Below are 25,601 nucleotides of genomic sequence, written 5' to 3' on the forward strand. Positions count from 1 at the left end.
TGCGAGAGCTTGATATGGCGAAAGGAGAGGGGGGCAATGCTAAAGGGGGGAAGAGAGCTCTAAATCTGGTATCGGGTGTTGAAGCCTTGGGCAGGAGGGAGGCGGGAGGAACAGAGTGCTGGAGTATTATGGGAAAAACGATGAAAAAGGAGAGAATTGGGAGCTTTTGAGGACATAGAAGGTGGAGAAGAAGCTCAAGACTGTCATCGATTTACTGCCAGAGTGCGCTTGCCTTAACCTCTTCACCGACATCATCGCTCTCTTGTCCCTGAAACAACAAATCGGAGTTGCCTGGTCTCCCTCGGCATCGAGAAGCCCGGTCTCTTCATCATGGACTACGACCTTCCCAGGAAGGCAGCCAGGTTCCAATTCATGAATTCAGCTAAGATTTATATTCAGGTGCTACTTTCGAGCCTTCTTACGATTTTCAATTAGAAGCTTGGAGCTTTGCTGCATCACAGAAGATTGCAGGAGAGAATACAGTGAAAACAACGTATGAGACATCGAAGAGTACGCTGGGGTTGTTTTGGGGATTCGTCGGTCGATCTTTGAGGCGTTGTTGAATGATACCTTCCGTCTCTGTGATCGCGTGGGGAGAATTGGTCGCCTGCATCCGAATAACTATCGCCATGTTCAGAAGTAAACAACAGCCTCAAGCGGCACATGAAAGGAGGCCATGGAGGATCGTCGAAGTGGAACGTTAAGTTTCGAATGCCAACATCGGAGAACCTCATCCCAATACGCGTCGATGTTGAATTGGAAGGGCAAAGATACAAGGACTCTTTCACGTGGAATGCCGAAGATCCAGACTATGAAGTTACAGCTTTTGCAAAGCGCACGGTGAAGGATTTGAATCTTCCTGCCTCATTTTTACCACATATTGTGCAGTCAATTCAGGGACAAGTGTCTGAATTCCGTTCTTATGAAGGCCTTGAGATGACCATAGGAGAGAAAGTACATTGTCTAAAGGACGTTGGAAATTTTGACAGCAATCCAGAAGAGTTTGCGAGGTCTTTATGCAGGGATCTTGAACTTGAAGATCCTGAAGTTGGCCCCGCTATTTCTGTAGCAATTCGTGAACAGTTGTATGAGATTGTAGTTCAGAGTATATCTTCAGGAAGGAAGGAAGTTGACATTCATGGTGTCCTGAATGTTATCTATTTGAAGAGTTCATGCGCTACGCAGAGGATGCATATTAAAGCAGAGCAAGCTGAATTTCCCTTCTTTCCCTGTGGCGTGCATTTGTAAGCTGTTACTAATAGCATTTTCTACATAGTCTGATAAAGCAAGCAACCATTGAAAGGATAAAGGTCCAGATGAGGATGATTTTCTACAAGATTTTCTGCAACAAGAGTGTATCAAGCAGCTATTGAAATCTGAAATGTATTTATCTGTTGAGCAACGGTAGATGTGAAAGCCAACATTAGATATAAATATACATGTGACCACTAGTGTTATGGGAACATTTGGGTATCTGGCCCTGAGAATGCCTCAAGTGGGAAACTCACTGAAAATTCTGACATGTACTCTTTTGGAGGATTGCTACTGAATACAGTTTTGAAGTTTCTAAACTAAAACTTGTTGATGCAAAGCTACATTTTTCAGATAACTATGCTCTTGTACGAGATTGTGTCAGTGTGAAGATTGATTGGGTGTACTCTAGTTCATGCACTAGAGAGAAAATTGAAGCAATTAATGACCAATTTGAAGTATGGCCGATGGCTCAGTTGTACTAGTTGTACTTTGATACCACAGCTTTGCAGTGAATGAAATTTTTGTATGTAATACCAGTTGCTCACAGAACTTTAATGTATTGCAATGCACTGTATGGATTTCTGAAAATTGATCACAAGGATTGCTGCCCAGTTGAACTCATCAAGCCTATGTGCCGATACTGCAGATTTTTTTGAACACGGAACTCATGTAAATTACTTGACCAGCAATATAGTGATCTTTGGCATCAAATATTGTGTTATTGAGATCTTCTTGTTAGTCTTTATTTCTTGCTGTACATTGAACCCCGTGTTCTGCAGCCCTTGCATGAACTCTACGACATTTTTGGTGAACCCGACGTGAAAGTGTTGCGTCATCAGCAAGATGGGAGACTCGCAAGAAGAGATGACAGATGATAATGTCATGAAGAACCTGTTTCAGTCATTCACCATGTATATGCAGCAGCAAGCTCATGCAAAACGTGACAGTGATGCTATGGATGCTTTGAAAGCTGTCCAACAGGAGATGAAGCAGTTTAATGGCCAGCAAGTGTCAACTTACCTGCATTTGTATGAAGAAAAGATGAAGTTTTTTGGGGTTTCTCAAGATGTTTGGAGCCGCTACTTCTTGCGGATCATGGTGCGCGCTCTTGAAGGTCGAATTGCAGAAATTCAAGAGGCACATGCAGGTTGGGCTGAATTTAAAAAGGCATTAAAAGATGAATATTTCCTGGAGGATACAGGTCTTATGAATCGCAGGAATTTTTTAGCATGGGTTTCTATGCCTAATAAGGAACTTTCTGTTACCGCTCTTCTGCGAGAGTTTGAAAGCCGTTATGATCAGTTGGATGGGACTGAACAGCAAGCTTTGGAGATGCAAAAAGTGGAGTTATTTTTGCAAGCTGCAGATGCTGATTTACAGGAAAAGTTGGATGATCTTTTGGAAGATCAAGCTACTGATTCAGGTTTAAAGACTGAGTGGAGACATGTCATTGATGCTGTGAATGCTCTTGTCAAGAAGCAGCGCAGGAGAGTCAAATTGCATCGAAACATAGGATCAGTTCCTGAAAAATCCTTGGAGACTTCTTCTTCTACCCCTGCTGCTTCTTTACCTAAGCCTACTCTTCCTGCTGTGAATCCACCAGTTCCTGCTGCTCCAGTGCCCTTATCTGTAGATGATGTTATTAAAGGCTTGGCGGATTTGACAATTGAAGCAGTCAAAGCTGAAGTTGATAAGTTAAAGGAGCAACTTATGTCAGTACCTGCTGTAGCACCTGCTCCAGTGACTGCGTTTCCAGCTGGTCAAAGGAAAGAGCGACGATGTATTTGGTGTGATAGTACAGAGCACCAACACTGCAGAGATTGTGATGCTTTTCAGGAAGCACGTAAGAAGAATGTAGTGTTCTGGGGACAAGATGGGAAGATATGGCTAACAGAGACTGGCGCTCCTCTTGACACGAACTTTGGTAAGGGAGGTATGAAGAAGCTTGTTGATGATATGGCTGCGCGATCAGCTTATGTGAGTGTTAGAGGAGATGCTTCAGCTTTTGGAGTCCAGCTTGAGCAGAAATCTGATGGAGACTCTGCTTTATGGTCTTCTGCCTTGGAGATAGCGAGAAGAGGGAAAGTTCAAACTTCTACTGTGACTTGTGTGGGCTCTAGCATCCGAGGAGAAACAGGATGGGATTCTCCTGTTGACAGGTATTCTATTTTTGCTTATATGGCTAAAACGCAGGGTTTAGATGCCATGATTGAGGAAAAGAGAAGAAGAGATGAGGAGGGTCCTAGCTCCTCCAAAAAGACTAGAGGGGGTGACTTTGTTTCACCACCTGTTACAGCTCCACCTATGTCAAATTCTCCAACTCAAACAGGTTCTGATCAACCAATGGAAGATAAGCAGAAAGAAAAGAAGCAACCAAGAAAAGAGCCAGGATTCAAGCTCTTGTCAGACCTTGATATGCAAACGGATATGAGTAAGATTTTTCATGAAAGAATATTGAATAGTGAAGTCACTTTTACTGTTGGAGAGGCTCTTGGGATTGCTAGAAGAGAAATACAGGATCAGATGCAGGATCTTTTGCGGAGGAAACGACATGCGATGGAAGGACCTGCTTTACAGGGATTGTGGCATGGAGCTCTTGGGGAAGAGCATGATGATGCAGTGATGGTTGAGAATGCTTCTGTTAATCCGTAATTAGAGAAAATAGTGCAGCCTATGCAGTATGAAGATGATGAGTCCCCTATTCTCATTCCTCGTAGCCATTTTTCACGAAGTCATTGGGCTAGAGCAACCACTGAGACAGTGGTAAGGATTGGAGAGAAACAAATTCCCTTGATTGCTTTAGTTGATCATGGTTCTGAGATTAATCTTATTGCTCGAGGTGTTTATGAGAGTGGCAAGTGGCCTATGGATGCAGAGCATGGCTGGCGCATGAGAGCCGCCAATAATACTTCTGGTGATATGTATGCTGCTTGTCCGAGTATCAGAATTTCTATTGGTAATGTTGAAGAGGATTATCATTGCTTTGTTCAGGATTCATGCTCTTATCCGATTATTCTTGGACAGCCTTTCATTACAGAAGCAAGAATGGAAACAAAAGTGATGGATGACGGATCAGCTTATGCGCGGATACGCAGTAAAGATGGTATGCGAGCTGTTCAGTTTATGACTGTTGGGGTAAATCATCCAAGAAACAGGGACTCCTTGCGTGAGGCACCACTACCTGCGAAGGAGTTGGATTTTCATTAGGTACCGCTGTCTTGCGAGACGCCAGTGGTACGGAGCGGAGAAAAGAGGAGATCTCGCCTCCTGGCAGTCAGTCTTTCTCCAATAACTTTGTTGGGTTTACTTCAGATAGTTCAGTGAGTTATCAGAAAATTTCAGATTTGCCTAGAGCTGCCAGGCAGTACATTGGTCGTAAGGAGAAAGAGTTGAAGAATGCAGGTATTTTGCAAGCAGAAGAGCATGTGGATGGATTGTATGAAGGGATGTCTTATGCAGATACATTGTTTGAGATGAGAGCAATGCTGAAAACTGATGTATGTAAGGGTTCAAAGTACCTGTGCAAACCTTGGATATGTTTCAGGAAATTTCTGGTTTTATGCTGCAAACAGAGTTAGAGGCTAAGAAAACTCAGCAAACTGAATTTATGGCTGATCTTGATCAGCTAATAGAATTGCAGAGGGCTGAAACCATTCAGCCAACAGAGTTGAATGCAGAAAAATTTCTGCATACAGAGTTTCAGGACGCATCTATGTAGTCCATAGAGCCGAGGGCTGAATTCATTCAGCCAACAGAGTTGAATGCAGAAAAAGTTCTTCATACAGAGTTTCAGACTGCACCCATGCAGTCCATAGAGCTAAAGGCTGAAATTTTTCAGCCAACAGAGTTGAAAGATGCTGAAAATTTGCAGAAATTGCAGCAAAGGAAAGAGTGCTTGAATGATGCCAAGGTTGACACAAAATATAAAACAGTTGATAAGAAGGTTAAGCCGGTTGCAGGCCCGCTTCCTTCTGATAGTGATGAACAGATTGAAAAAGCTATGAAGCAGCCTATGTTGAGGGAACCTGCAAATATTAGACATAAATTTACAGCTGAAACTCTTGCAGAATTGAAGATTGGAAATGATGATTTTTTGCTTCCAGTGGAAAAAGAATGTTTTAGAGAGATGCTTGGACGTCATGGTAAGGCATTTGCTTTCTTTTCACATGAAATTGGTTGCATTAGTCCCGAATTGGTTGCACCTATGGTCATCTTCACTGTTCCTCATGTACCATGGAATATACGTCCTATACCTGTGCCTAAAGCACACTTGCCAAAGCTGATAGAGTTGCTGAATGAGAAGATTAAAATGGGGATTTTGGAACCCTCTTCTGCACCCTATTCTAACAGGTGGTTTACTGTACCAAAGAAGAATGGTACTTTGAGATTTATTCAGGATATGCAGCCCATGAACAAAGTGACAATCAGGAATGTGGGAACAGGTCCAGTTGTGGATGAATTTGCTGAGGCTTTTGCAGGACGAGCCATCTATTCACTAGGTGACTTGTATTCAGGTTATGATCAGTTTCAGCTTGCCTTGGAAAGCAGGGATATTACTACTATGCGGACACCTATTGGTCTTGTGAGGATGTGTACCTTGCCTCAAGGTGCTACAAACTCAGTTGCTCATATGATGAATGCTATACATAGAGTTCTTCGAGACTATATTCCGCAGTTTACCATACCTTTTCTAGATGATGTGCCTATTAAAGGTTGTGCAGAAGAAGAAAAGAATGAAAGTCTTGATTTGCGTGGATGTAGACAGTTTGTGGCTGATCACTTGATTGCTTGTGAGCAAATTTTGACACGATTAGAGGAGGTAAATTTGACACTTTCAGGGCTGAAATCTGTCTTTGCTGTTAATGAAGTCATCATAGTTGGGCATATGGTTGGATACTATGGCAGAAAGCCTTCTCCTGCAAAGGTGGATGCCATAAACAGGATTGCAGAGTATTGCTCAACTACTTCAGAGGTGCGGAGATTTGTGGGAGCTTGTGTATTTTACATGATTTGGATTCCTCATTTTGCTCATATTGCAGATGTTCTCTATCAGCTGCTTCGAAAGGGGCAGAAATTTCATTGGGATGAGAAGCATTCAAAAGCCATGCGTAAGCTCAAGAAGCTGTTGCAATCAGCTCCTACTCTACGCAAGGTGGATTATCAGTGTGGATGGCCGATCATGTTGACAGTTGATACTAGCCCTATTGGCATAGGTTGGGCTGTGGGACAGGATGATGCTGATGGAAATAGGTATGCAATCTGCTTTGGAGCTAAAGTTCTTAATGAGCGACAAAGGAGATATCCGCAGATTAAAAGAGAATTGTGGGGAGTAGTCACTGCACTGAAGTGTGATAAAGGATATTTTATTGGAGCTTCAGTTATTGTGGAAACAGATTGTTTGCCTTTGCTTGGCATGATTACTAGTTGCTCGACTCCAGATATAGCGATGCTTCGGTGGATTGCCTATATCAAATCATTGAATCCAGAATTTCGACACATAGCAGGGAAAGATAATCCAGTTGCTGACATGCTTTCTAGAGCAAGATATGAGGATGAGGAGTCAATGCTTGCAGAAGATGATGAGACAGAGTTTGCTGCTTCTGTCCTTATTCATGATTGTCATGTATCTACTGTTGAAGCCTTTAATGAAGAACTTTATGTTGATGAATGGCTGCAAATTGGACAATATCTAAGTTCATTGACTCGAAGAGCTGATTGGACAGATGATGAATTCAAGAAAATCAGAAGGAAGGCTTATGGGTATTTCTTGAAGGATGGTTTTCTTTGGAAGCATCCAAAGAAGAGAGGAGGCTTGCCCTTGAGAGTAGTTTGTGATGTAGCGATGCAGATACAGATTATGCGAGAGTTTCATGAGAGCTCATGGGCTGGACATAGAGGTGTGTGGGCTACCTATGAGAAAATCAAAGAAAGATACTGGTGGAAAGGGATGTATAAAGATGTTTCTCATTTTGTGGAGACTTGTAGGGACTGCCAGCTTTACTCTTTAGTGCGACATCGTGATGAGCTGCATCCGACTTATCCACTATGTATGCATTACAAGTGGGTGGTAGACTTGGTTACTTTGCCAGTGGGACTTTGGCAGATGAGATATCTTGTCTTGGCTAGGGAGGATCTTACAAACTATGTTGAAGGTAGACCGTTGCGGTCGAAGACCACCACTACAGTATGTAAATTCTTGTTGAAAGAAATATTTTGCAGGTATGGATGTATAGGCAAGATTACAGCTGATCGTGGAGAGCTAGATGCTGATGAAGCTAGAGAATTCTTCTCACGGCTTGGAATTAAATTGGCTCTTACTACTGCCTATAATCCAGAGGGAAATGGCAAAAGTGAAACAGGACATCCGCCAATAGTTAAAGCATTGGCAAAAGCTTGTAAAGGTCGGATTGGAGATTGGCCGAGATTACTACCTTTTACATTGTGGGCTGATCGCTCTACACATAGTATGACTACTGGATACATGCCTGCGGAGTTGATGTATGGGCAAAAACCTGTCATGCCTACTGAAATTTGTGCTCTCACTTGGAGTGTTCTTCCGTGGCATGAGAATTTATCAAGGGAAGAGCTGTTAGCCCTTCGAATTCGTCAACTAGAGAGAAGGACAGAAGATGTGCAGCTAGCCGTTGACCGTTTGAAAGCAGCCCGTCTCAGAAATAAGGACAGGTTTGATTTAAGGCATCGCTTGAGGCCTAGAGCCATAAAAGAAGGAGATTGGGTTCTAGTCTATGACAGTAGTCTAGAAAATCAGCATAGTAGCATGAGAAAAATGGTTCAAAGATGGTTTGGACCGTATGAAGTGAAAAAGGTTTTTGACAATGGTACCTATGAGCTGGTTGAATTAGATGGAACAGTATTGAGGGTGCCTATTGCTGGAAAACGAGTCAAGATTTTCAAGAGAAGAGAAGATGACGAATATGCACTTGAAGCATTGACAGAAGAAGAGCAGATAGGAGAAAGACAAGCAGATGAGACAGAAGACATAGATGATGAAGCTGATGGAGAAACAAGTTTACTAGAATCAGAAGATGGACTTGACCTGTTTGTGGAGTTGAATGATCTTGGATAGTTGGCACATCCGGAGGATGCGCAGGTTTAGAGGGGGTGGATGTTGTGTTGCTGCGCATCCGAGTCGTATACACCTCCATTTCTTTTGTTGTGCATTTGTGTTAGCATTTTAATAATTCGCATCCAATGTATATATTCCCTTAATGCATGCGCCTAATCTAGACGTTCATTCTGGTGATGACATTTTTGACTATGTTGAAGCAAATTCCTGATCATGTTGCTACTTCTGCTGACGTAATTACTACCCACTTACCTCATTCTGCTGGAAACAGAGATCATAATGCTCAACAGAAAGAGGTAATGTTCAGTCATGTAATTCCAGCCATCAACACTAATATTTCAAGCATGCCTCAAAAGGCTGCAGAAGCGGCCATTCCTACAGCAATAAAAGAGGTTGGTCCTCTTACATAAGAAAATTCAAAAGGTTCAATCCCCTCTTCCTCTTTGGAAACTTTAAAGGGTCCATTTCCCTCTCTAAAGATAGCAAAGTCACAAAGTGCTATCCTATTCTGGGGAGATAGGGGGATATTTTTGAAAAAGGAAGAATGGCGGGCTGTGTGGCGGACGAGAGGACCAAAGGGCCAGACTAATGCGAGAGCTTGATATGGCGAAAGGAGAGGGGGGCAATGCTAAAGGGGGGAAGAGAGCTCTAAATCTGGTATCGGGTGTTGAAGCCTTGGGCAGGAGGGAGGCGGGAGGAACAGAGTGCTGGAGTATTATGGGAAAAACGATGAGAAAGGAGAGAATTGGGAGCTTTTGAGGACATAGAAGGTGGAGAAGAAGCTCAAGACTGTCATCGATTTACTGCCAGAGTGCGCTTGCCTTAACCTCTTCACCGACATCATCGCTCTCTTGTCCCTGAAACAACAAATCGGAGTTGCCTGGTCTCCCTCGGCATCGAGAAGCCCGGTCTCTTCATCATGGACTACGACCTTCCCAGGAAGGCAGCTAGGTTCCAATTCATGAATTCAGCTAAGATTTATATTCAGGTGCTACTTTCGAGCCTTCTTACGATTTTCAATTAGAAGCTTGGAGCTTTGCTGCATCACAGAAGATTGCAGGAGAGAATACAGTGAAAACAACGTATGAGACATCGAAGAGTACGCTGGGGTTGTTTTGGGGATTCGTCGGTCGATCTTTGAGGCGTTGTTGAATGATACCTTCCGTCTCTGTGATCGCGTGGGGAGAATTGGTCGCCTGCATCCGAATAACTATCGCCATGTTCAGAAGTAAACAACAGCCTCAAGCGGCACATGAAAGGAGGCCATGGAGGATCGTCGAAGTGGAACGTTAAGTTTCGAATGCCAACATCGGAGAACCTCATCCCAATACGCGTCGATGTTGAATTGGAAGGGCAAAGATACAAGGACTCTTTCACGTGGAATGCTGAAGATCCAGACTATGAAGTTACAGCTTTTGGAAAGCGCACGGTGAAGGATTTGAATCTTCCTGCCTCATTTTTACCACATATTGTGCAGTCAATTCAGTGACAAGTGTTTGAATTCCATTCTTATGAAGGCCTTGAGATGACCATAGGAGAGAAAGTACATTGTCTAAAGGACGTTGGAAAATTTGACAGCAATCCAGAAGAGTTTGTGAGGTCTTTATGCAGGGATCTTGAACTTGAAGATCCTGAAGTTGGCCCCGCTATTGCTGTAGCAATTCGTGAACAGCTGTATGAGATTGTAGTTCAGAGTATATCTTCAGGAAGGGAGGAAGTTGACATTTATGGTGTCCTGAATGTTATCTATTTGAAGAGTTCCTGCGCTACGCAGAGGATGCATATTAAAGCAGAGCAAGCTGAATTTCCCTTCTTTCCCTGTGGCGTGCATTTGTAAGCTGTTACTAATAGCATTTTCTACATAGTCTGATAAAGCAAGCAACCATTGAAAGGATAAAGGTCCAGATGAGGATGATTTTCTACAAGATTTTCTGCAACAAGAGTGTATCAAGCAGCTATTGAAATCTGAAATGTATTTATCTGTTGAGCAACGGTAGATGTGAAAGCCAACATTAGATATAAATATACATGTGACCACTAGTGTTATGGGAACATTTGGGTATCTGGCCCTGAGAATGCCTCAAGTGGGAAACTCACTGAAAATTCTGACATGTACTCTTTTGGAGGATTGCTACTGAATACAGTTTTGAAGTTTCTAAACTAAAACTTGTTGATGCAAAGCTACATTTTTCAGATAACTATGCTCTTGTACGAGATTGTGTCAGTGTGAAGATTGATTGGGTGTACTCTAGTTCATGCACTAGAGAGAAAATTGAAGCAATTAATGACCAATTTGAAGTATGGCCGATGGCTCAATTGTACTAGTTGTACTTTGATACCACAGCTTTGCAGTGAATGCAATTTTTGTATGTAATACCAGTTGCTCACAGAACTTTAATGTATTGCAATGCACTGTATGGATTTCTGAAAATTGATCACAAGGATTGCTGCCCAGTTGAACTTATCAAGCCTATGTGCCGATACTGCAGATTTTTTTGAACACGGAACTCATGTAAATTACTTGACCAGCAATATAGTGATCTTTGGCATCAAATATTGTGTTATTGAGATCTTCTTGTTAGTCTTTATTTCTTACTGTACCTTGAACCCCGTGTTCTGCAGCCCTTGCATGAACTCTACGACAGCGTCGTCGATGCAAATTGCGACTCTACTAATTTGCATCAGAAAGCACCGTCGCTATGCCTCTGTATCCTTGTAGTGATTGGTGCACAGATCGGATGTTGTACGCATGCATAGTGAATGCCGAAAGGTCCCCAAGAACAAAGAACTCTAGAAACCTTCATAATTTCAAGTACAAAGCAAAAGCAAATTTACCTGACATGAGACAAAAGAGACAAATTGGGTGCAATCTCCCCCCATGCCTTATGCGAGCACTTCACAAGGCATGTATTTATATATTTATTTATCTTCAAGATAAAAAATAGCCCACTTTACAAATAGCATGCTTTTGTGTTTGCGTTCGTCCAAATATAAAGTAAAGCGTTTAGACGTCCAAAAGTGGATGGGTTGTACCCAAATACAAATATTAAATAATGAAATATTTAACCAAGCACCTATACGCATACAAGATAATAAATATTTTGTCAAGTGCTTTAGTAAATAAGTGCGCTTAAATAAATATTGATGAAGCGCTCACGTAAGGCATGGGGGGAGACTGCACCCAAATTTTATCTTTTGTCTCATGTCGGGCAAGTTTGCTTTTGCTTTGTACTTGAAATTATGAAGGTTTGTAGAGTTCTTTGTTCTTGGGGACCTTATGGCATTCACTATGCATGCGTCTAGCATCCGATCTGCGCACCAAGCATTGGCTGGCAAATTCGTTAATGCATCATTAGGAAGAGTACCCAACAGTATTGACACAATAGCAACATGTTTGATTTCAATGTCTCTTGAAACCCCAAATATTGAATATATAAGGGGTGGTTCAAAACTTGTGTCTAGTATACTATGAGGATAGCTGAGAATATTGCCTATCTATTAAAATCATCAATACAAATTCCAGTAATTGCTTATGAACATATGCATAATAAAAACACTCTACTTTTCACTTATATGTAAAACTTGTAAGGAAACCAATTATGAATGAGTCCCCCAATGGATAGCTACTAAATAATGATATGCAACAAAATTGGGGGTGCATACATCATCATATTACTACCAACCTAATTTCACACCATGTTATTCCATTACTAGAATCAATGCAAGACAAACCAAGCTAGACATGATCATAACTTTTCACTGAGTATAGAGACACTCCAATTTGAATCCCCCCTTAGTATTACTGGAAAATTGGGGGTGCCTACATCATCATATTACTACCAACCTAATTTCACACCATGTTATTCCATTACTAGAATCAATGTAAGAAAAACCATGGTTATAACCTTTTCATTGAGTATAGAGACACTCCAATTTGAATCCCCCCTTAATATTGCTGCTCACCAAGATCCCCACAATTCATCAGGTATGGGATTTGAACCAAAGTGTGCACCAATTATCTACAACTTGTAGTTAAGGACTCATGGATTGAAGGTGATCACAAAGATAAAAGCTATGAAGTACTCACAGAAGCCAAAGAGGGGAGGTAGCCCTGCAAGCTTAGAGTAGCCTATGTCTTATTGATAGAAACAAAAAGTTCAATACATGCATACATATACACTAGTCTTTAAAAAGAACTTAAAACATATGTGGAGCAGTTCAAACTAGTCTCGCACACTAGGAGACCTCTGTGAGAAGTATACACAGAAGAGACCAAAGAGGAGAGGCAGTCCTGCAAGCTTAGAGTACCCTATATTCTATTGATAGAAACAAAAAGGTCAGTACATGCATACATATACACTAGTCCTTAAAAAGAACTTAAAACATATGTGGAGCAGCTCAAAATAGTCTTGCACAGTGGGAGATCTATCCAAACCCATAATCTACACACTCAAAATTAAAAGATCCAATCTCTTATGTAGCCATGCAATCATCTACACTCTAGACCCCAAGCCATTCCATCACACCATTATATGTAAATTAGCAGATCAAGATCCTCTATCCCTACCACAAAAAGATCCAAAATCTATGGTAGCCATGGTATAATCTACAACTTGAGCTCCAAGACTGATGAGGCCTTGATAAGCATTATCCTAGTAGCTAAGAACTACTTATTATCCTAATTGATGGGGCCCAATTATAGGCTAAATTTAGGGTAACTATTCATAGGTTGTAAGATGAAGCCAATCAAGCTATTGAGGTCCCTAATAATCGCGGACAACTTATTCAACTAATTGATTGATGGGGGACCAGCTGTTAATTGAATTGTGCCTTTGGCTACTTTGTATGCAGTAGCAAAGGGCAGTGTAGCCATCTTCACTCAATATATAACAACATTAATTCATTATAGAAGACCTCAATTTCTATTCCTTTAGGAATTTTGCTTTCAGCACTAGACCTCACCTCTTTCTTGATTTTTCTACTCCCCACTATGCATATGCATGCATCTACAGTGTACACAGCATCTTTGCACTATATATAGTACCAGAGGTTCTATATGTGGTACTATTCCCAATATAGGGTATGATAAAAACTAACCTTTTATATACACAAAAAGTATCCAAAAGAAGATAGTAGCCAGAATGATATTTCATTTATTACATATCTCCAAAAAATCCTTGAGGCCCAGCAACCTTGGCTTTCCATTCAATACCCTGCATGCAATGGTGTAAAACCTTTAGGAGCATTTGTCTTTGAAGCACATTTGAGTGCTACTATCTAGAGAAGTTCGCAGCATAATGCTATCTCTTCTTTTGGATTCAAGTAATAAAGATCCTCAATCCATGTGCCTTGTGTAAAGGGTGCTACTGCTACTATCTTTTGCTTTCTTTACAAGCTAACTTGCATCAAAATCGCACATGCATGCAAGCAAGGAAAACCCTCAACATGTCTCCAACCCTTCTCGTAGGGAAATCTCCTACAATTGATGTTGCTCTGTTTGATGTTCTACACATGCCATGGAGATGCAAAATACCGTTTTAGTCTTGATACTGAGAACTCTTTTCCTCATACTAAGTTTCTTTTGTCCAATTGTTATGACCAATTGAGCTAAAGCATGGAGGTGGACCTAATCATGATAATTGGGATAGAAATACTTCAATGTGTATGCATTAGAACAATGAAGCAATAGAATGCAACACCAATGTCATGATGGTCCTCCCCCATTACTTTTTCTTCCATGCATGCAAGCAAGGACAATCTCTAACATGTCTCCAACCCTTCTCACAAGGAAATTTACTAACACCATCATATAATGGATTTGAGTTTGTGAAACTGAGAACTCTTTTCTTGATATTGAGTTCATGCTATCTTGTTGTTATGATCAATTGAGTTGTGACTTGATCATGAAAACTAGGATAGAAACGCTTCAATATGCATGCATCATAGCATGAAGTTGCAAAATGTAACATTGGTGTCTTGATTGTCATCCCCCCTTCTTTTTTCCTGCATGCATCCATGTACTATGTAGCAATACCACTATTCACTAGTAGCAACAAAACAACAAAAAGATTGTGAGTAGCTTATACATTAATGACAAATTCCCGTGACATGATAGTCAAGGTGCATTATGCGAGTACTAAATGCATGAGCTAATCACCTAAAGGGCTACCACATTTAATTTCATTGGCCTAACTATCATCATCACCATTTAACGTTATCTCCCCCAAGACCTTGCAGTGATCGGCAGAATCAAGATGAACCATTGACATGAGATGGTATTGATCATGTTCAAGCACAAAATCTACAATTTACATAGAAACCTTCTACCATTGAAGCAAGCTTATGTTATTTTCTCAGTTTCTATTGGGAACAAGAAGACTAACTAACCTTGGCATTGAAGCTTACATCAAGTGTAATGTTGGAGGACATAAAATCCCTATAAATGACAATTGGGTTGCAGGCCGCATGCAAGAAGTAGTCCACACTTTGCTTGCAGCCTGGTGTGTTCTAGAAAATGAATATTTTGGTCCAACCTCTTCACCACTAGAGTATCTAGCAGGAAATGGCGAGTTATTAGATGACATTTTGAGACATGTCTCACATGACATTTTTTGTGTTATACTTTTGAGCGCATGGTATCGTCATATATAGGGATTAAAACAAATGGCCAAAAAAAGAGATATCTTTTTTATCTTTTCATACTAGAAATTTATTTACCATGGCATTTAAAGTACTACATGAGGAAAGTGATTGCCTTTTACCATTAGAAAAAATGCATGTTCAATGTCACCAATGTGTTTCACTTCCCTGATGCTTTTGTGGTTGCTAATTGTGAGATTTCTATTTGCCATTCGCTACATGAGAATGGAATATTAGAAGTTTCATGTGTTGCAAAGGTAAAGAAAATTTGGAAAGTATTATGTAGGGAATATGATAGATCAACGTGTTTTAGCATGATAAAACATAAACAAAAGTTAATATCTCCAAGTCGAATAAAAAGAATACATAGAAGACTTTTTGTGAAGAGAAAATGTATGTTCTACAATTTTTGTTCTTAGAAGATGGTTGCCTTGATGAGACTATAGCTACATGTTACCAAAAAGTATTTTATAATGGAGAAATTTACAAAGTTGGAGATTATGTAGTAGTTAAAGTGGGCAATATGTGTGAAGATGTCCCAAGCATAGGTTAATGGAAGGCTCAAATAACTAATTTCTTCTCTATACAATTGAGAGGGGCAAACTTCAATTTTGCAAGTGGATAATATTCCACGCAATATATAATAAGAAAAGAGGATATAGAGGAGTTATTAGTCGATGTTAATACTAGGATGAGTGTGTTACAACTAGAAAGGCTTAGGTTTGATTGGAATTGCATATGACTCATAAGCTCATTGCTACACAAGTTTATTCTTGTTTTTAAAGATAATAAAATTATAGCTTATGAGAAAATGCACTAGATAACTAGAGTTAGTGCAACTTGGTTGTGTACCTCCTTGGTTGGAGAAAGATGATATCATCATAGGAAAAAATAAAAATGCCAATAATACAAATAATAAGTATTTTCATACTATAGTTAGAGAAGTAAATGTAGAAACAAAGGAGTGTAGGCTAGCTATGTTAAAATGTGATTGTATATGCCCAAATATTTGGAGGATCGATGCTGAAGAAAAAACATAAAGATAGTGGGACACTTGTATAGCATTGCTCTTAGGGTTTGAAGTTATAAGCAGAAGGAAAGTAATCTTGTCAAATGGTGAATTGTGTTCTCTTCCTATGATGCGGATTTTCTTAAACTAGAATTATTGTCATGTTCTTTTGATTAAGTCTTTGATGCATATAGCACATCTTTTGGATTGAGCCACTTCTATGCATATGCATTGCTTTGTTCTTAAATGAGTGGAGTTTTTGAAAGCATTTTAGGTTACATGTCAATCTTATCAAGTCATATGCATGTGTGGGCAACATCTTTGAGATGCCATCTTCTAGTAAGAAAAAAAAAGATTGCCAACTAGCTCCATATAGTGCTATAGGATCAATGAATAATAGAAAATCACAAACATTGATTCCTAGAGGAGGCAATGTGGCTGTGTTAGAGACTCCTTCATATGAGAAAATATTTCAATCTCCCAAGTTGAGCGATCATGACAAGAGCAAAAAGTATAAAAAATCATTTTTTTGGAGTTTTGTAGACACAACTAAAATGCGGTTTATTGTGCAAACCATAGAATAACTAAAAGTTGGCTAGATGGCCATAGTATATGTCATGATTTGTAGCACAATAAGAAAGAGCAACAAAATATCATGGATATAATTGATGCAAATCATCACACTATTTTACCTCTTGAGTTTCTTGGAGCTTCCTTACATATGGAAGAGAGAATATATATATGTTTATCTTCGCAATACTTTGGCCGCACATTGAAAAAATCAAAAGGTAAAAGCAAAAGTAATGGGTCTATTTCTAGTAAGTCATTTATCTTACTTCTATATTGTGGTTTTATAAGAATTGAATTTTATATTTAATACACATTTTTGTTATACATTTAGGAAAATTCTATTACAATACCCGAGATTCATATGCAAGAGGAGAGCTTACCAGAGCAAGTAGAGACTAATATTCATGAAAAATATATATTGGATGATGAACTTATCCAAGAAAATGTGGGTGATATTTTTTAATAAGTATTTTAATTTTTATATTTATATTTAAATATATAAAATTTAATAATTTTGCAAAAAAATTATGTGAAGTAAATAACTCTTATAATGAAGTAGTTATATCCCATGAGATAGTGGAAGAAAACAATATGATCGTAATAATGTATACTTCCTTTTATATCTTTGAATATTGAGCTTGTAAAATATGAACATGTCATACAATGACTTATATGAAATGATGAAAATATATAGGATGCAGAAGAGGATGTGTCTCAGCTACAATTTGAGATCAAGTTATTTATTATAATGAGGTACAACCATTTTTAAAATACATAATCCCTATATTTAATTTTTAAAGAAATCATAGATGATATTGACAACTTTCTTATATATTGCAAGATTCTTTGCTGTCATAAAGAACATCATTTATGGAGCTATTAATTAATGACTCTAAAAAAGGTTTGATATTGTTACAATTTGTATATATAAAAGTAAAATTTACTTATATTTATAAAATAGTTTTTTTAAAACGTGATGCATAATGATTATGAGGATGATATTATTAAGGATTTGCAAAATGAGAATGTAGAGATTGTTGCTGCAAGAAAAAGTAATTGTACATGCAAGGTAGTTTTACATTTCTAAGTTGAATATTAGTTTTTATCTTTGTAAGATTTTTACATGAAGTGTATTTATATTAAACATTGATGATATTTTGAAGATGATTGAAGAAATGCAATCCAACATTGAAAGTAGAAAGATAAGTCATGAGAACAAAACTAAAAAAAGATAAATGTGCATGCTTTTGTGAAAAAGTATTTTTCTTTTGATTGAGATTAGAATTTATATCAATATATGTGTTGATCATAATGTAAGGTCTTAGTTCTATCTAACATTCTAGAAGATCTCATTGTCTATCACAACACAAAAGAGCTCAATCATCTCAGCTTATGATTACTTCGATATGTTATAAATATTTACTATTGTATTCACTTTATAAGTAAGAATTATAACTACTAATTGAATGGATAGCATTTTAAAATTGTTTCCTATTTATACATAATGGTTATGTAGTATAATTTTATCCTTATATCAAAACATTTATAAATTATAGATTATAAGTGATAATATTGGATTGTATTTCTTATCCTTTGTGTTTCTTCAACTTATGTAGGTGGAAACATATGATAATGAAGATCAAGAGACCATACTTATGAAGCTTTTTTACATTTAAAGTATTTATGATGTATATTTATAATTAAAATTATCTTTTAACATCATAAAGATAGATGCCACCTTTGAAGGAGATTATAGAGAGAAAAATCCTTTTGTAATTAAAAAGCTTATTGTAGACTAGCTTCTTTATACCAAAAATTTTGTTGTTACAAGAAGTGCAAACAATGCACTAGTTTTGATGATGTACTCCTATTGGAGTGAAACATTTATGTTAGAATCTCTTATGAAAACTTTAATTTATGATGTGTAAACTTGTTTGCATCATTTTTCTTTATTGATTCTTTAATATTCATGCCTTATACAATTGATTGTATTGCTACATTTAAACTAGGCTCATTTGCATATGGTGATTAATCATTTCCATGAACTTGAAAAGAGGAGTTTACTAGATAGATAGAGTTATATCTAGTTAAAATCAATTAAAAAAGGGTTGTTTTGTTAGTTTGTGTATGTAGTAAAATCTATTTAGATTTTTTACTAAATACTAAAATTATGTTATTAAATTATTATATAGTTATTTAAAGAAGTGGTAAATTGTACGGAATTGATAACTAGAAATCTTTGCAATTTTGCTACTCAATCCAATAGCTATATTATAAATTTTCTAGATCGATTTTGCTATCTAGTAAAGATTTTACTATGTACATATCTAGCAAGACATCCATTTTTTACTAGTTGAGACTTTTGCTAGATATGCTTTAATCTATCTAATATACTTCTCTTTTTTTTTTACTATATAGCAAATTCTTTAGAGTTCCTTGTGTTTGAGAAAAGGTGGATGGATGGGAACTTTTGGAGGATGCCTAGGGTGAGGGGCATGGGAAAGGCCCTATCCAAGGTATATAGCCTGGCATGCAACTTCCACAGCAGTGATTGTCCCTCTTGGTAGCTCATGCACATGTGGAGCACGTAGCAAAGGTTCTTGACTAGCTTGTGGAAGAGACGGGTGGCGGCGTGTTGCTCCTCTGCCAACTGTGATGATTGGAAGTGGTTGATCATCACCATCATTAGGCCATTGGGAAGTAGCACCAAGAGGATTGCATTGAGGTGCCTTGTGTGAGCTATGCCATTCAAATAGGGTTATCCACCTAGCACCATATCTAGGGTTTGAAATGAAGATGGACTCCAATATACAAAGATAAAGCTTCAATGTTGGCCAAAGATGAATCCCTTAGCTAGGCTGAAGCATAGGATCACTCTAGCCATAAAATTATTGTCTCATAAGAAATCATGATGCGGTTACTTATAGGTAGCAGATAGTGCAATTTTCACTAGGTTCTTGTAGGCCATGTGGAGAGAAAGAGCTACCTATGTGGTCATGTCCATACTCCATATGACATGTAGAGCCAAGATGAAGAAGAAAATAATGCTACAAGAGCTCTAGAGAAGAGAAAAATGAGAAAATCCACTATGAGATCTTAGAAGGAAGCTTACAAAGGGAAAGAAGGAACATTTCTTCAAAAAATAGAAGTGTTTCTAGTTGTCTCTATCTCTAATAAGCTTCTCTTTTGTCCAATAGCCTTCAAAGTGATTCAAAATTTTATGACAAGGAACACCACCATTTTCCTATAGATCTTGGCCGAAATCTTGAAGATAGCCAGCGTTTTCTATGCTAGAGCATATCTAGCCACAATTAAAGAAAATAAGAAGACAATGACCAAATCTTCAACTACTGCAACTGATCTTCTATGCTTGGAACCAAACAAAGCTTGAAAATGACATCTTGGTTTCTCTCATATTAATATAATGTTGCACAATTCTAATACAAGAAATTAACAGTATTTCAAGATTCATAAGAAGATGTATATCCATAGCATGCCATGATTATTGTATTCTAGCAGACAATGACACAAGGAAGCCATATCTGCAAATGAATATGATGCTTACAATGATGAATTACATGATATCCACCTCATTTTGGTGGACATGGATAATCACTTCCATTTATGTTGGAGACCTTCAAGAGGATGATCTTGAAATTGATTAATGGTAAAAAGATCCACACCATGTCATATCTCCACTTTTATACCTAAGTACTAGTCCACATGATTTAAGACTAAAACTAAGGTGAATGCTACATGACATTCTACCCTCGATGAGTCTCAATTCAAGGGAGTGCAAGTCCAACAAAGACTAATGAGGAGCAATACAAAAGATGTGCCAGGGGAATTTATGTACTAGCAAGATGGTTCCAAAATGAAGGAACATTTGGGCTAAACGAGAGATAGTGCATATGACCAATGTCCCCATCATGCCAACTCAAATCCAAGCATTTGCTTTGTAATTTAAAAACTAATATTGATAAAATAATAAAAAATAGATAAATAACATTAACAATAATCAATATAATTAGCTTCCACACTCTTAAAAGAAAACCTTTATGTACAAAAGAGAAAAAGTAAAGGAAATTAAGATAATTTGAGATAATGGGTAAGTGTATATCCTAGCTACATGTGAAAACGAACTAGTTAAAAAGAGATTGACTCCTCTTAGACAAATAATAAATAATTTGTGCACAACAATTTAATTCTTGGATGTGCACAGTAGACCTTCCTCAAGGTTAGTTGTGCTAGCCTTTCACCAAAGGAGTTGGAGCTCTAGATTGCTAGCCCTAGCATTGGATGAGAGAGGTCTCTCCATAGGGACTTGTCATATGCTAGGAGATGTTCAAGAGCCAAAGGTATTATGACTTAAATTCCTAGGGTGTGACATGTTTTCTTTTTCCAATAGAATCGTTTTCCCCTATATTCATATATGTGCTTAATTTATGTGAAGGAACAATATTTAATAGACTAATCAAAGAAGCTAGTTTTATATATGGAACTAAATTGTGGCAAAATAATTAGAAAACTAATAATTCTCATTGAGAAAAGTGGATGCTTGGATCCCTAATAGATATTTCATATAGAAAAATGGTCTCAGTTAGCCAAGAGGCTTCCATTAGAACTTGAACAATAGATTAGGACAAGCTAGGAAGGGACAAATGCTGATTGTCCTAGTATGTCATCCTAGATCACAATGAATACCATTTTAGGGGGGCAGAGTTGAGACTATACCTTATTGAGAGAGGGGTTAGTGCATATCGCTCTGCCTCACTTTCTTTGAGCCTAGTGTAGCAATACTTCACTTTAGTTGTAGCTTTGATAGGAATGCACTCACCTCAAAATTTGATACTAGAAAATGCTAACAGTAGAACGTAATATGAATGCAGGTCCCATTTCAGGTCAATCCTTGTGGCATTGAGGTCAAGCTTTTTCTATGCGATAGGGTCAAGCAATTCGAGGTCACGAAAATTTGGGTATTCCAAGGGAGTTTTGGATCGTAATAACTACCTTGATTACCTCTTGATGGGCTACCAAAAGTAGGTGCCATCAAGATTCATTAGATAAGCATATTACATAGATATTATATAGTAGCTATTTTAGAAATAAAATAATAAAAATCACCATCGGCATGCAAAATAGCCATGTTCTGGTTATTTACTAAGCAGGGCATTTCAACAAATTAATAAGAAAGTTAGTTTGATTATTGCAAGTAGAAAAATTTGCACGATCAAATAGTAGGATCTTTTTAGCTCTTGGTTTAGATGCTCAAAAAATGAGATGTTTAGTGAAAAAGTGGCTAGTCTCTCTATTCATTACACTACGATTCCATTAGTCTCCTTATGAATCCTTTCTCATAATCCATGCGCATATTTCATTGATTTTGTATAGAAGTCATCAAACAAAACTTATTTTTCATCTTTCTAATTTAGAAGATGAGAAGAATAGAGAAAATGAGAATTCTTTACAAAGCCCCAAAATGAGTTGTGAATTCTCCTAATGATACCTCTTAGGGAATGTATAAGCCTTTATTACTCATGGTTCAAGAAGTTAGAGGCTATTTGGCAAGTTCTCATGTCCATAAGTATAAAAAGTCATGGTAGCTAGTGGAACTCATTAGAAAGAAGATATTATCTAGACATTTACGTCCTTCATGCAAACTCGAAGTGGAATAGCCTTGTTCATATTTTCATATCTTGTTCTGTGCTTAGAGCCTTATGGAGTCACTTCCTACTCTTTCGTGAATAATAGGGTGGATTGTGGAATGGTATCATAGACTTGAAAAACGAAGGCCTGGGGTGGGGGGGGTAATGAAACACAGAAAATTCTGTTTATTTTATTAGGTGCTCGATTAGATGAGAAATGATTTGTGCTGTTGGACAAACAAAACAAAGGTTTGAACTCATGCATAACAAACAAAACAAAGGTTTGAACTCATGCATAACAATACTCAAACCACTGGGTACAACCCGAGTGGGAGTATGTCCTGCTGTTAAATTTGCATATTGAAAATTCTATATGCATGAATTTTCGAAGGCGGTGGAAAGGCTTCGTTGTTTTCTATTGACAAGTGGAGGGTTGACATCAAATCTAGATGAATAGACGAAGCTGATCTCGCGTTCTGTATGGCTAGCAAGGCCGAACTCAAGGCTTGCTAGAAGAGCGTGCCGGCGCTCCTGGATTCCGCAGGTACGAGTGGTTCGTTCTCTGCTGCTGGTGCAGCGGGGCGACCCAACTGGTATGCCACCCGCTGGCGGAAGAGCCGGCCGTCCTCTCGGTGCTCCGGGGGCGTGCTGAGGGCCTGGGCTATGGACGCCTCTATCTCCGCGTAGTGGCCTGCGGAATTGCGGTACATCTCCATCACCATTCCGAGCTGCATGTCATGCGAGAAGCTACCGGCAAACGTGGCCAGAACGCTGCAAAGGGCCGCGGCCAGGCCGAAGATAGCGTGATGGCCTGGAAGGCTGCCGACGCTGCTAACGGCATTGCATGCGACAGCGAGGAAGGCGAGCGCAGGGCCGGCGACGGCGAGGCACTTGTTGACCTTTACCAGGTTCTGCGCCCAGGAGGTGTAGGTGGAGATGTCGGAGCGGCGCAGGAGGGCGCCGGCCTGGGTCAGGTCACGGATGACGGCGGGGCTCCATCCGTTAATATTGACGTTGTCGTTCTGGTGCAATAGATCAGTTTCCGCAGTGGCAGCTGGACGTTGAGCAGTGGTCTGTACTGCAGGTCTGAGAAGAGGTGGACGGACCTGGGCCGGGAACTTTTCCAGGCCGCCTGGGGTGAGGGGCATGGGGAAGGCCCGATCCAGGGCGTAAAGCCTGGCCTGCGACTCCCGCAGGAGCGACCGCCCCTCCTGCCGGAGGTTAGGGGATACGTGGAGCGCATAGCGGAGGTCTCCGGCGAGCTTGCGGAAGAGGCGTGTAGCGGCGCGCTGCTCCTCCGCCAGCTGCGACGGCTGGAAGTGATTGATCACCGCCATCATGAGGCCGCTGCCAGCATTGAGAAGTAGCGCCGGGAGGCTGACGCTGAGGTGGCTCGTGTGAGCCGCGCCATTCAGGGCAGCCAGAACGGCGGCCGTGAGGGAGGCGGCGGTAAGCGTCGTCTGGAAGAGCTTGTTCCAGCCGTCCCTCTGCTGCGCCAGGATGGCGTGCATCTCCGCCCGCTCCTCTGCCACACTCACCAGCAGGCGCAGCTCCGCCTCCAGCATCTCCAGCCGATATTGATGATCATCATCATCGCCGTCTTCTACGTCTATTCGCCTCCCCTTGAACCTCCCTCCATTCTCTGTGGGCCACATCATCCGCACATAATCACTGGGCGTAGCTGGTCCATGTCGATCCGAGGTGACGGCCGCGCATTGGTATGGCTCCTCCAGCTCGTCCTGCAGGCTGAAATGGCTGCCGCGGATCGTATTTTCATGGCTGTGATCAGCTGCATCAACAGAAGCGTTCACTCTGATCCTGGTTGTTGTACGCCGAAGGTCATTACCACTGGAATATGGCAGTGTATTGGTGGCTCAGCCTGCAGCGCTGCGACTTACTACCAAGGTGCAGGGCATAGCCGCCACGGACGTTGACGTAAGGAAGAAGCAGATGAGTCGATTATTACCAGGCAGCACGGGCACAAAGCACCTGCAGCTAGATAGATCGTGCAGGTACAATGCCTTGAGCTAATGATGGATGTAGTATGAGCCGGAATTTTAGCTAGTGGTCACGGAGCCACAGCAACCGCTATGATTAGGTCGGGGAAGAAGAGATGGATTCTGGGATCTGCACCACCCCTTCCCTGCACGCACTTTTGTACCACCATTTCGTCGACCTGGTAATCGCTAGCAGAATTTGACTGTTCCAAACTTGCCACATGATATAGGCTTATGCGCATTGAATATCCTTCCAGACTATAGACTTCTGCCGCTGGACCGAACGCCCCAGGTCAACCATTGCCTGAGCCAATTCCCAGTCATCTTCTTGCGATATGGCACTTTTGATATAGTCATAAAAGGACCAATGAAAACCCTCATTTTAGCCTTGATAAAATACTCTAAAGGGCGGTTTTTCGTGAATATTGGGACTCATTGATTCAAACATTGCCCTATTGAGCTGCGTAATAAAAGGTAATTTGTCCATGTAAAAACCAAATTTTGAATATGTTTGCTATAGAAATTAATTCTTTAAGCACACTTCTCACCTCTCAATCAATGAAAGCAACAACCCCTTATACGTACATCCGTCTTCATATTAAGGAAACCCTAAACTAACAACCGTTGGAGACCTTCCCCGACTCTCAAACTCACCATCTTCCTCTACCTCAGTGTCCCAAGGTCCATCCAAATGTAGCAAACTATCTTGATGTGCATGTGACTGAAAATAAGTTAGAATTTAATTTTCTCGCTCAACATGGTGCAAGTGCATCAAATTCTTATAGCATAGTAGGCCTCACACCATCCTAGTTCTTATTGAAGGTGCAATTGTGCATTAACCCATCGTGTGGACATAAATTGAAGAAATGGTCCTCCACCTTATGACTAAAATGTAGACTCTTTTGGGTTGACTAGAAGAGCAATAGATAGATAGAGAGAGGGGACAAGAAGAGCTAAATCCTAAGAATACATGCTAATAAGTGCAATCTCTTGAGCCCAAGATGCAACCTTTACAAATGCCAAGCCCATTTGGAAACCTTTTTTCTTTGTAGAAAACAAGTCTTATCATTATGATATTAATCTTCAAGTTCCATGCTATTTGAGAAATGTAAATAGCGCCAAAATTATCAACTTGTGTCAAAATTCTTAAATTGGTCTTCTTGGGAGTAATTGAATATTTTATTAGGTGACATAAGGCTTTAGGACATAGAATGAAATCTTCTAAACATTGGTGGGTCTTATTTGTGATTGGCTTGATGGGAGAGGTGTTACATTGAGATTTTGCTAATCCTTTTTTAGGCTTGCAATGAGGCTATAAACTACATTAGGAACTTTTTCATGTCCAAACTTAGCCAATCAATGCTTAAATGCTTGTATAATAAGCCTAGCATCTACTACCT

General features: G+C 39.6%; 2 protein-coding genes and 1 pseudogene across 2 annotated transcripts; 2 read left to right on the top strand and 1 right to left on the bottom strand.

Annotated features, from left to right (window-relative positions):
* The first annotated feature begins 661 nt into the window (after positions 1 to 661).
* Positions 662 to 8,751, top strand: LOC148035801 (chromatin structure-remodeling complex protein BSH-like). Its single transcript, XM_087678841.1, has 4 exons — positions 662 to 1,152; positions 1,304 to 1,404; positions 1,556 to 1,652; positions 8,542 to 8,751. Exons 1-4 carry the CDS (start codon positions 664 to 666, stop codon positions 8,749 to 8,751), a joined length of 897 nt encoding a protein of 298 aa, XP_087534967.1. The 5' UTR covers positions 662 to 663.
* Positions 8,752 to 9,593: 842 nt separating this feature from the next.
* LOC148035802 (chromatin structure-remodeling complex protein BSH pseudogene) lies at positions 9,594 to 10,178 on the top strand (annotated as a pseudogene).
* Positions 10,179 to 22,468: 12,290 nt separating this feature from the next.
* LOC148035803 (putative F-box protein At4g22030) lies at positions 22,469 to 24,053 on the bottom strand. Its single transcript, XM_087679009.1, has one exon. It carries the CDS (start codon positions 23,860 to 23,862, stop codon positions 22,714 to 22,716), a length of 1,149 nt encoding a protein of 382 aa, XP_087535135.1. The 5' UTR covers positions 23,863 to 24,053; the 3' UTR covers positions 22,469 to 22,713.
* Between the last annotated feature and the right edge of the window lie 1,548 nt (positions 24,054 to 25,601).

Source organism: Lygodium microphyllum, chromosome 5, assembly GCF_053477565.2.
Source record: "Lygodium microphyllum isolate KBCC chromosome 5, Lygodium_microphyllum_v1.1.10, whole genome shotgun sequence".
In the NCBI taxonomy this organism is placed as follows: Eukaryota; Viridiplantae; Streptophyta; class Polypodiopsida; order Schizaeales; family Lygodiaceae; genus Lygodium; species Lygodium microphyllum.

Excerpts from the sequence above, each read along its gene's own strand:
- LOC148035801 (XM_087678841.1), top strand. The coding sequence starts at position 664 with ATGAAAGGAGGCCATGGAGGATCGTCGAAGTGGAACGTTAAGTTTCGA. Across the intron at positions 1,153-1,303 it reads ACATTCATGGTGTCCTGAAT|GATAAAGGTCCAGATGAGGA; the intron begins GTTATCTATTTG and ends AACCATTGAAAG. Across the intron at positions 1,653-8,541 it reads TCAGTGTGAAGATTGATTGG|CAAATTCCTGATCATGTTGC; the intron begins GTGTACTCTAGT and ends ACTATGTTGAAG.
- LOC148035803 (XM_087679009.1), bottom strand. The coding sequence starts at position 23,862 with ATGATGTGGCCCACAGAGAATGGAGGGAGGTTCAAGGGGAGGCGAATA.